Source organism: Lycorma delicatula, chromosome 1 (assembly GCF_047948215.1).
Source record: "Lycorma delicatula isolate Av1 chromosome 1, ASM4794821v1, whole genome shotgun sequence".
Taxonomy (NCBI): domain Eukaryota; kingdom Metazoa; phylum Arthropoda; class Insecta; order Hemiptera; family Fulgoridae; genus Lycorma; species Lycorma delicatula.
In genome coordinates, this window is record NC_134455.1 from 62,134,207 (window position 1) to 62,146,900 (window position 12,694).

The following is a 12,694-nucleotide window of genomic DNA, read 5'->3' on the forward strand; positions in this document are numbered from 1 at the left end:
AAGCTAGTTTTCGAAAATAAATGTTTCTGTGTCAGGCGTAGAATTTCAGCTGCTGACTCCATGTATTCCTTTTCAGACTCGCCATCAGAAAAAGGTTTGGACTTAGGCATATTTTCGAATATTGGGTAACTAGGCTTAACACTATTCACTCTCAAAATCTGGCTTTTTAAATTAAAATTGTTGAATCTGCAGTCTTTTCTTTAAATCTGTCACTATCTAAACGAGAATGTCTCTGATATTGGACAATTTTACAAGCGTGTTTAGTTTCATAACGGCATGTTATATTAAATTCTCTAAAATGGTGGGGGTACCAATAAATCAGTTTTGCCAGTAGTACGCAACGAAAATTCCGGGCACATGGACTGGCGTGCGCACACTAAAGACAGTGTCAAGTGATCATCGAATATGTATGTATGTAAACAATGTAAACATTCGTCTTAAAAATGAAATCAGCATCATTTTTAACTTTACTAACTTTTTAAAGATGTTAACATAGTGTTAAGCTCTGTTCGGTAAATCTTTCAGCAGTAACAAATAAGATTTAAAGTTAAAAGTCAAGCAACAAATATTTAATCCAACATCGGGCCGCCAGTTGAAGATCATTGTTCTATACAATACTTTGCCATACGCGAAAGATCCTTATTATGCTGCCGTTGCAATTTTTAATAAATTGGTGAACCATTTTGAAAAGTCTTCCCACCAATCTATTTAAAATATTTTCTTTTACGGAAACAATATTACTCTGTTGATGAATTTTTAAATAATAATGGTTAAAAAAATTATCTGTTCAACGCGTATTCAATTTGTATTCAAAATAATTTTAAATAACGGCTTCTGAATTGTGAATTAATTATTCTGCAGAAATTTTTTTATATTTATGTATTTGCTTTAACTTTTGTTTTTTGCTTTATGATATCACCACATAAGCTAGCTTGTGCGTGGGATAAAATGGTATGAAAACGCCACACCTGCCCGGTATTCCAACTCGGGACCTCCTAATGAATGGCCGAGACTCTACCACTCCGCCACGGAGATCAGATAAAATAATAAATATGGACTTTAACCACAATCTATCTTGTATTCTTTATCAAATAGTTTGTTTTTATGTGTATTGTTTATCTTGCACTGACGTGATTTATGAGATGTATTTTTGCACGGATCAGACTAAAAGACGTATTCTTTTTTTCAGTTACTGATATCAAACAATTCATTTAACAGCTTATCAGTTTTGTCTTTTACAGAATTTGTTGAATTCGTTTAAATGATGAACTAACAGCTAACCCAGTATTTGGTTTCGTTCCAAATGAGAAATAAATCCTACGTGAAAATGCGTCTGAATGATTTATTGTAGAATGAATGAAACACGAATGTAACGCTTTAAAACTTATTTTATGTAATCTAAAATAGCATTTGATTTTGATGAGCTTATTATCTTGTTTGGTTTCAGTAAATATAACTTATTTTATAAGAGGGTTAATAATACTTGTTTTATAAGTGGTTAATTCTGGAAAACCTTTGAGTAAACAATGTCAGACATTTACTCAGAAGACTTTTGCGAATAACTAATAACATTTAATTATTATTAAAATAACATTTTACTATTTAGGGTGCCTTTCTTCACACTACCGAAAGTGTATGCGAGTTGGTATCATCCACCTATTCTCTAATGAAAAGTTTGTTATTCTACACAGCAATGTAAATAAATAGTATTGTACGGATTGTGGATGCCGTTTATATTTGTTTGGGTTTTGCAGCCAGTTTGTATTGCAGTATTTTGACTAGTCGTAAGTGTCATTGCATTGTGTTTTACATTGCCTATGCAATGTATATTGCATATTGTTTTGTATTTAAGTTGTTAAATAGTAATTATTTTTCATTTAATAGGCGCCAGTACCATTTGTTTTACCAAAGAAAAAGATTATTTTTGAATATTAGTTTTTCTCTGTGAAAAATAAAAATTAATCTATGAAATTCTAATTACTTTAAATAATATAACATAACCTTAAATATTATATTAGCAACATAACCTTGCTAACGAGAAAAGTTTTTTTTTTATAAATGTTTAATGATTGCCGAGTTTGTTAATAAAATAATATAGTGAAATAAAAAAAAAATTATTTGAATAGCATCATAATAACATTCTAACGTAGTCATCAATAGTCACTACAGTTTAAGTCCCTATTAATCAAACTATAGTAAACTTTATTTTTTGGTTGTAAGAGTGTATTGATTTAATACTAATTATTGTTACAGGCAGTACCGATTTTCGATAAATGCCCATTTGTAATTTATTTTTATTTTTTTGATGTTATCTAAAAAGTAAAATTTTATTTTCTATTTCCAACATGCAAAATATTTTATGAAAACTATATATATATATATTTAAACTAATTTGATTTCTTAAATTAATATTATAAATACAAAGCAAATTTCAAACAAAATCCTTAATTTTTAACCCAGATTTCACAAGTACTCAAAATATTTGAATTAATCAACAGATCTGCTCAAAAAATGCTAATAAAAGTTAAGTTGAATCATACTAACAGAAAACATACACACAGCTTTCACAAAATAACCTGTTATAAATTGGACATCAACTGCAGTTTTAGAGGGATTTTTTCAATACCTCATGATTACAGTTCTGTTTTTTACATTTCCCACTTTAACTTAGATGTGCCTTAAAAATATAAAATACCATAACTTCACAAATAAGTAGGAGGCAGCACCTACAAAGCTTGTTTCCTATAACTGAAAGGGGGACACAGTTGCTTTACACTACTTGTCAGATCCTCAAATGCAATGATACACTTTCATCATACCGACGTAATTGTAAAATTTAAAACTGAAAATCTCAGCAATAAAATAATCAATTAATGATAACGTAACTGTATTAAGCCCTGAGACAATTATCATAAAACACTGTTAACATCATTATAAGTTTCTTGAACTATAATTAAAAACACATTAATCTCACACAAACTACTTTTCAGCCTTCATAATCCACAGCTCAAAAAACACATCTGAGGCAGAGAAAACATCATTACACATCCTAATGATATTTATCACTCTACAAGCGTATTAGACTTTTCAAGTCTAATACGCTTGTAGAGCGAAAATGTGTGATTTTCTGATTGGAAGATATGGCTTTCTACCAAGAGATTGCATTTATCTAGATTCTCTAATTCATCAATGACAGCCTTCTACACAGAAAACATGGATAGGCTTCAACAGTCAGAATAATAAGTCTTTTTGGTTGATTAAATTTTCTTTATAGTAATAAATAATAATTTTCAAATTAACACTCCATTGTTGTATCAGTCATGTTATCAACCTAAAAAGGTTTGTGTTGCCATCTAATTCTCTCGCTTAAAGGAACATCTGATGCAGGAGAAGATATACTTCTAGCTGTTTCTTTACTTGGTTCAAAGTCAATTACTGTCATTTTATTTACAATATCATCCTCATGTAAAAACTAAGTTTTCTATGAATCTTCATAGTTTGTAAGACCTTTCTTCAGAAGAGTGTAAAAGTTTTGAGTCTTGATGGACTCAATAAAGAGCATGTAGCTTCTTCTATTGTATAACATAGGCGTGACTTGTTCCTGAGTGTAGTCAGGATCTAAGTTGTATTTTACTTAAAATTATTATTCTACAGAAAATGCGGATACATATAAAAATAAAGCTATTAAAAACAGGTGGTTCAATCAAATTTGAAATTAAGAGATCTTAAGATATGTAGGAGAGGAGAGAAATTTGTACCATAACTTCTAAGAAAAACTGGTATGTTGGGTCATGCTCTTAATATACCATGATTGCTGCTATTTTTGATAGTAGAAGGCAATTACAGTTTTGAGTTAAAAATTTTAAACAAAAACAAACATTGAAGACAGAAAAGAATAAAGATCATCAAACTAGTTAACTCATCTGTAATTTTTGTAAATATCATTAACCAAAGGTAATTAACCATCAGTTTTTGTTAATGAGATTTATCAAAGGATAAACTTACTTCTACTGAGTATGTAATGATGTAATTAATTCAATATCAACCAACAAGTGCATTATTTTGTTTTCATAGCTGGTGTAATTTTCTTCTAAAATATTTTTAGTTACTTATGGAACAGAATAGATGCTATTCTGTTAATAGTTTTCCTTTATCTACAAATCTTGAAACCAACAAAATAAAGTTGTTGCTTATATCCATAATTTTTTGTAAAATTGAATACTTGTTAAATAAATAAACACCATAGAAATGTTATATAATATATACAACTTATCAACTAATTACTCAAATATTGTTCTTTATTTAATTGTAAAATGTGCTATATGTGAGTAACAACATACTGAGCTATAGTCAGTGACAACAATTTCATCTACACCAAGAACAGTTCTACACCAAAATTCAATCTAAACTTTTAGTTATGTACTCATTCACCATACTGAAATGGTAGACCCTGTTTTTAGGAAGATAATAATTTTATTTAGTTATTTTAGATAATTACTAAAGAATACATTGTTTAAAAATTTATTATTGCCTGCAATTCTATTCATCATTTCCATGCAAAACTGCAGTGGAGCAACTTTGTCGTCATCTGTAATTTGTTGAACCATGTTTAGTATGTATGGCTTTAAGTGCAATAATTTACAAAATATGCACCAAACAGTCATTTGTGGAATACCAGTCTTAACATGACACATGTTGAGTTGATTTCTTCAGAGTAATCTAAAGCTTTCTCTGAGTTGTTCCACAACAACTTCAGGAATGCATGGGCATTGTGGTGATTTTATATGTTGTTAGAACCGTCTGTCCCAATGAAGGTTTGGTTCCAAGAGTAAATTATATGCCTATTAGGAGGCTGCCTATCATACTCTCTATGAAAATTACTTTTAACTGCAATTGCTGATCATAAAACCAAAACATACAGTGACCATGTTCTGCACCAGTAAATATATCCATTTTTAACAACACCTGTGACAGCACTGGTGGCCGAATTCAGTTTTAATGAATGATGTGAGTGAAAACTAGATGTATTTGCTATAAGATGAGACCTCAACTGAATCTGTAAGTTATCTAAATAAATTTGTTTATATTTTTAAAGTTATGAAGTCCTTTTTGAATTACCTGGTATTTTATTTAAAAAATGAAGAAAACTACATAAATTACCCTGCATTGCAGTGATGGTAATCTACTTTTGGTATACAAAAATAGACATTCATTTGTGAAGGTGTGTGTGTGTGTGTGTATATATATATATATATATATATACACACACACACACCAATTTACTAAAATTAATTCCTCTCTTATTGTTGTTTGTATCTTTCTCTGTACTAATTATATTAAAGACCAAAATAAAACTCCACAAACCACCGCAGAACAGAATCTAATAATATTTCTTACCTTATTTTGTTACTTCTTCATTTGTACATCAAAAGCGCTTTCAAGGATTTCCTCTCATCTACAGTTGATCAAAATAAAAAACTTAAAAATTATTTATTAAGAAATTAGAATATTGCTTATAGTGTAAAATATAGACAAAAATTAAAAAATAACATTTTTAATAACATCAAATTTTTAAAATTTCTTATACATTCCTCTGGCTAGTCACTACAATATTTTAATATGGATTGCTGAGTTTTATTTTGGTGTGTGTGTGTGTGTATATATATATATATATACAATGTGTGTATTACAAACACATGTTAGTAAATATGAAAAATAACTTACTTATGTTGTAAAACAACATGCGTTTTTTTATATGGAAGAAAAAATGCTTTATGTTATGTTGTCATTTTAACTATATTCATTTTAGTATCAACTGTCCACCTCTTGTCCAAAAATGAACTAACATTATCTTATTATTATTATCTTGAACAAAATCCAAACCAAATCTAAATTAAATGACTAGCATTGTGCTTAGTCTAGCTTAACACTTATAATAGAGGAAGCTTCCTTCTAGTGTGTACTGGATCTATACTCTAGTGTATACCTAGTTATACCTTTCACACTTAATATAAAAATTCACAATAATTTATTAATGTTTTTATTTTACAAAACACTTTATCTGTCAGAAATTCCATCTTCACTGACAGAAATATAAAATGAAAAAAAATTGCTTGTGATTGTATCTGAAAGCATTTCCAGTACATGAAATTGTCACTGAAATTATCTTTGTTTAATTTGAGTGATATGTATGCTATTACATTATGTATGGGTGTTCATTAGCTATGAATAGATATCAAAGATACCAAGTGTTGTTTAATCTTGGTAATTAATTTTACAATTATTCTTAGCAGTAAATGAATGGAAGCAATCGTGTTTCTAGTTGGGCATTTTTTTTTTAATTCTCTTATAGGATGGTGATACTTACCAAACCATTCCACATATTCTGGAACAGTCACGTTTAAAATTATATGTTGCTGCTCATACACACCCTAAACATTTCCATCAAAACTGATTGTTTAGAATCAAATTTGAGCAAGATATATCATTGATCCTTCAGTATGGGCTTCAGATTTTAGCTAATAAAAAATTTTCCTTACCTTACAATTCACAACTTAAAATTATTTTAGAGTGTACATGGTTGGCATATATTAATTTGAGAACATGAAAGAGATAATTCCTCTTTCCATTATCGTGAAGATTAGATTTAATTTATATGTATTGCTCATCAAAGTTTTGAAAATGTAAACACATAGATGTGCAGTAGTTCTACCTAGGATCTTTGAAGGTCGTTAGAAACGCTAATAGTACAGTGGAAAAAATTGTGTATCAAGCAGAACATTGTAGATAGTAAGAAGCCAATCGTCAAACCAGCAATCCATGTCCATCCGTTGCATCAACTGACCATATTAAATTTTGACAGTAATATAATTATTTTTAAAATAGTAAGATTGATGGAGAACTAAGTGTTACTGAACTTATTCTTACTCTTTTACTTAACATTATAAATTCTGTATGTTTGCAGCCTAAGTGATAACAATTTTTATTTATTACAGAAAATGGATGCACCAAATGGTGATGTGTTTGTGAATGATGATCTGTCATACTGTGATATTAAATTAGAAATCAAGAATGAAATAGAAGATATGAAATATTTGTTAGGATCAATTAAGACAGAAGTTGGAATATTGTTTGAGCATGTAAGTTTCTTATAATGGGCATCACTTTTTACTCTTTCTCATGACTCATTCGCATTACTTCATAAATTTTCTTTAGTTTTTTAGATTTTATGGATTATAGAGCTTAAACCTCTCTACACTTGCTTTTATCATGTTTGTTTCTACCTGCAAGAATATTATAATTTTCTCATTCATCCCAAGACATTTTCAATTTGCACATCTTGAACTGAATTTGTTGTCACATAACTTTAGATTTTAAATGCCTGTTTTTTTCTAAAATTTTCTTATATGTATTTGCTGCTGAAAAGTGGTTCACCTGATAAAAATTGAAAAATATGTATAACAAAGAAATATATTAAAGTATGTTATATAGCTGTGTGAAATAATATTTTTATGTTGAAGGATACTGATGGTTCATATTTTTCACCTGCAGACAAAGAAGATCCACTTAATATAGAGAGCAGTAATATTTCATTACCTATGGCCAGTTTGGATATTCCCTCAGTTAAGTTAGAACAGTTTGATACAGAACTTGAAAAAATGGTAAGATCTACTTATATTACGTAATTAGATGTCTTGTAAAAATTAAAAGCATTGAATAATTTATTGCCCATTTTAATTTTTTTTTTAGTTTTCTAGATGAGTTTTGTTTGAAAAATAATAATTTTAGTTTATTAATCAATTTTTTATTAAAATGTAAGCTAACAATTTCTGCCATTAAAAATCTCTACATTGTATGGTGCGACTTTGATATTTTTTTATAATAAAAACAAGCTGATAACGTGCATTTATAAACATTAACACATTACTGCAGTAGTCACATTCCATGGAGGGTTCCAATGCCTGTACATTAAGGTATGTTTTGAAGCAACCGTGACTGTGTCAACTTGTTCCCCAGTTCTCTGTGCTTGGGATCCAGCCACCTCTGGAGGTCCAGAATCACCCATGAAGGGTAGGTCCATCTACCCTTTAACTAGTGATTCTATCTCCTGCCACCTTTAGAGGAGTGATGCCTCTGCATCCATCTATCCAGCTTATTTGCTTCCTCCTGTTTCATCTCCTCCCTCTTGCAAATGAGGAGGTCCAGAGGTGCAAGTCTGGCCACTACACTGGCAGCATTGCCTGATGAGATGTTCTATAACTACAGCATACCTAAAGGGAGACAGCCTTGTAAAGGGAGACACCCAGCTAAGAATTGCACAGGCTTTCCCCCTATTAAGTGTAAATGTATGAAGCTTATTTTATGCTGTTATTAAAATTAATATGTTTTAAATATTTGGTACCTAAATATTATTTTTTTAAATTCTTACAGAGTATCCAGGTTTTTTAAGGAGCTGTAAAACTTTGTTATACAACCATACGTAAAAGTAATAGCATTTTTGGGTTACATTACTTAATTCCTAAATTTTTATGTGCTTAATGTACACTTTACATAAGAATTTTTTAAAAAATTCTGTGATTTATCAAAGAAATATTTTTTCAACCAAATGCATTCCTAAACAGTATTATTTCATGTAAAAAATAATCATTTTCTAATGAATTTTTGTTTATGACATTATGAGGATTGTCCAGATCAAATAGAATAATTTTTCTATGTATTTTAGCTTGTTTTAAAAGTTCTATAACATAAATGTTTTTTATAGTAAAATTATATTTTACTTATTTATTAATGAAAATGGAAGTTATAATATTTATACAGGACTTATCATTACTGAGTTACAACTTGGCAAAGTACGTTCATGCAAATGTCATACAACTTTTCAGTTTAATAGCAGTTTTTTGCCCCCATGTTAAGTAAGAAAAAAGAAAGAATTATAAAATACCCTAAAGTAATGAATAAACTAATAGAAACAGGAATGAACAGAACAAATAATAATCAGGCTAACAAGATAAAACTCATTGCACTATATTTGATTTATAACAATAAACAGAAATTAACATTTTCCAAATCTTTAAATACTAACACTTGTAGAAATGATATTGTAGAGAAGGTTTTTTGAAGTATGACAATGGATATGGATTAATACACCCAGATCTGTTGGACTTGAGTAGCTAAAGGTCATTAGTACATTTTAAAATATAACTAATATATAAATTTGTTTACAGGAATGTGGTGTAGAAGCAGTTGATGAAAGACCCTCTCAATTCACAAACAAAGTTAAAAGAAGAAAAAACTGTGGTGTTTGTTTAAAGAATGATTATATTCATGCTGGTGGGAAAAAATTCACATGTAAATTTTGTCAAAAGTCTTTTAGTGTAAATAGTAAATTAACAGAACATCTTTCCATTCATACCAGTGAGAGAAAATTTGTATGTAATATTTGTCAAAAGTCTTCTACTCATAGTTCTTCTTTGAAGAAACACCTTTCAATTCATATTGGTGAGAAAAATTCACATGTAAATTTTGTCGAAAATCTTTTATATATAGTTCTAATTTGAAAAGACACCTTTCATTCATATGGGTGAGAAAAGATTCACATGCAGTTTGTGTCAAAAATCTTTTAGTCAGAATTCTGGTTTGAAAACACACATTTTTATTCATACTGGTGAAAAAAAATTCACCTGTAAATTTTGTCAAATGGGTTTTAGTTGCAACAGTCATTTAAAGAGGCATCTTTCTGTTCATACTGGTGAGAAAAAATTCAAATGTAATTTTTGTTCTAAGTCTTTTAGTGATAGTTCAAACTTTAATAGGCACCTTTCCGTTCATGCAGGTGAAAAAAGATTTGTATGCAATTTTTGTCAAAAATCTTTTAATCAAAGATCTACTATGAAGACACATCTCTCCATTCATACTGGTGAAAAGAAATTCGCATGTGATGTTTGTCAGAAATCTTTTTCCCAGAGTTATACTTTAAAGATACATCTTACCATTCATACTGGGGAAAAAAAATTCATGTGTAATATTTGTCAAAAGTCTTCTACTCATAGTTCTTCTTTGAAGAAACACCTTTCAATTCATATTGGTGAGAAAAATTCACATGTAAATTTTGTCGAAAATCTTTTATATATAGTTCTAATTTGAAAAGACACCTTTCATTCATATGGGTGAGAAAAGATTCACATGCAGTTTGTGTCAAAAATCTTTTAGTCAGAATTCTGGTTTGAAAACACACATTTTTATTCATACTGGTGAAAAAAAATTCACCTGTAAATTTTGTCAAATGGGTTTTAGTTGCAACAGTCATTTAAAGAGGCATCTTTCTGTTCATACTGGTGAGAAAAAATTCAAATGTAATTTTTGTTCTAAGTCTTTTAGTGATAGTTCAAACTTTAATAGGCACCTTTCCGTTCATGCAGGTGAAAAAAGATTTGTATGCAATTTTTGTCAAAAATCTTTTAATCAAAGATCTACTATGAAGACACATCTCTCCATTCATACTGGTGAAAAGAAATTCGCATGTGATGTTTGTCAGAAATCTTTTTCCCAGAGTTATACTTTAAAGATACATCTTACCATTCATACTGGGGAAAAAAAATTCATGTGTAATATTTGTCAAAAGTCTTTTACTCACAGTTCTACTTTGAAGTGACACCTTTCTACACATTTTATGTAAAAAAAAAAACATCACTTTATACATTTGAGAATTTTTTTTTGTGAAGAGTCTTAGCACTAGTTATAATTGGAAGAGAGATTTGAAGAAATTTCCATTCGTACTTGTAAAATAATTAATTATGTAAAATTATTATTATTGAGTTTGAGAATATTCCATTTGAAAATTTTCAGTAATGTTCTGCCTGCCAACGATTCATGCCATTGTTTTATACTGAACTCCAAGGTTGTTACTACTAAAATGAAAAAAAGATGGATCAGTTCAAACTATATTTAAATCATGTACAGATAGTGAAAAATGTTGATGAATGAAACAGAAAGGAAATATGAAGATAAATATGATTGAAAAACTGAAAAATAGAAAAATAAAATTAGTTGGCTTTTTTTTATAGTGACTCATCACACTTACAAAAAAATAAATCCTTTGTTATATTTTAATTGAAGATGTTATTTTTATTATTTTTTAATACAAAGAAATAAAGCTGTAAGTTTTCTAAAGATATTATTACTGTCCAAATAATGATATTTCAGGTATATGTGTATGAGTGTTTGTGAGATATTCAATTTATATTTTATACATATATGAATCTTTTTGAATGTTAATATTTGTCCACTTTCCATGTACTGTCGTTGAAAAAAATCAAATATATCAATTTCACTTGTGTTATGGTGAAAAAACATGCAGTACAAAAATATATTTGTTTTCATATAATTGACTATTAAAAAAATAAATATATAAGTCTTGTAATTTATTCTTAGAACCTTTTCTGCAAGAGTTATCACTCGTTACTTTTTAATTTTATTTTGAAATGGCCATGGATTTTTCATTCACTTTAGGCACAACCAAATCCATTCTTTTTATATGGTGATAACTTGTTTATATAAAAACATCCCCTTATAAGTTGGGGATAATCACATAGTATCCACCTACGTGCAAATGATGTAATTTTGACTAGTCACCTTGAATCTTAATATCACTGTTTTAAATACATAATATTTGCAGAGTTCACAATTTGTCTTATTTAATAAGTGTTCAGACGTAACTCCATACCATTCACACCTCCTGATGGTTCACACAGCTCCTGGCAGTTCACTCAGCTCCATTTACACTATAAAAGCCAGCTTTGCACTAAATTCTGGCAGTCTCTGATCATCATTTAAAGACTCATTTGTGTGTGTTAACAATTCTAATATTGTTCAGTCAAAATTTACACTTCATGCAGTTAACATGTAATTTACACATATTCTTCAACAATTTAAACACATTAAATTGATCTGAAATATGTTTATATATATTGATCATTATAACTTATGAAAATATATTCTTTAAACATAACTGAATAGTGTACTTTATTTACCACTAAATATGTACCAGCAAGATTAATACACAGAATAAATACACCTAACCAAGGCCGTTTTTATTCAACTGTAAGTTTGCAGTGTGGATGAGATGAAAAGGAGCAGGTTAACTACAACAGTTTTTAATACTGATAGTTGTTTTTTTTACAGCTTCTGTAATGGAACCTGTTTAGTTTTTTTTTGTAAATACAGTCTAAATTTACAGTAATAAAATATTATTAGAGAACGCTTTCAAAGAAAATATATGTGCTCTTTCTGCTGTTTTGAAAGTTTAGAGATTAAAAAGATAAAAGCATTGTACCAAAATTTACTTTTTTTATTTATTTTGGCCACCAGCAGCATCAGAGGACAAAGTTATAATTTTTATTTCACTGTTTATTTTTCTAGAGATATACTTATGAAACTGTGAATACACATTTTCTTTTGCTTTCTTCCTTCTGTTTCCAGATACCAGTACATGTAACCACTGTTATTAAAAGTATATAACCTACACAGATATTTACAAAATTGGTTATGATTATTTAGTTTTATAAAAGTTCTAATTTATAAGAAATCTTACTCTTTAAAATTTACAGTATCATTTTTGCATTTTAAAACAAATTGAATAATGTCATCATATCCAGGTCCGTATTATCAAATTAAAGTTTTTCTGATTTTTACGGAG

The 12,694-nt window shown here is 28.8% G+C and overlaps 2 protein-coding genes across 2 annotated transcripts; both read left to right on the top strand.

Moving 5' to 3' along the window:
• The first annotated feature begins 1,380 nt into the window (after window positions 1-1,380).
• On the top strand, window positions 1,381-9,557 carry LOC142318890 (uncharacterized). Its single transcript, XM_075355524.1, has 4 exons — window positions 1,381-1,784; window positions 6,996-7,139; window positions 7,521-7,661; window positions 9,225-9,557. Exons 2-4 carry the CDS (start codon window positions 6,999-7,001, stop codon window positions 9,555-9,557), a joined length of 615 nt encoding a protein of 204 aa, XP_075211639.1. The 5' UTR covers window positions 1,381-1,784; window positions 6,996-6,998.
• Window positions 9,558-9,576: 19 nt separating this feature from the next.
• LOC142318893 (uncharacterized) lies at window positions 9,577-11,916 on the top strand. The gene is given in 2 exon segments (XM_075355536.1): window positions 9,577-10,128; window positions 10,130-11,916. Coding segments are annotated over 2 exon segments (1,074 nt in total). The 3' UTR covers window positions 10,652-11,916.
• Window positions 11,917-12,694: the final 778 nt, after the last annotated feature.

Bases quoted from the DNA above. Each gene is read 5' to 3' on its own strand.
- LOC142318890 (XM_075355524.1), top strand. From the start codon at position 6,999: ATGGATGCACCAAATGGTGATGTGTTTGTGAATGATGATCTGTCATAC. The intron at 7,140-7,520 runs GTAAGTTTCTTA...TTTATGTTGAAG, and splicing joins TTGGAATATTGTTTGAGCAT to GATACTGATGGTTCATATTT. The intron at 7,662-9,224 runs GTAAGATCTACT...ATTTGTTTACAG, and splicing joins ATACAGAACTTGAAAAAATG to GAATGTGGTGTAGAAGCAGT.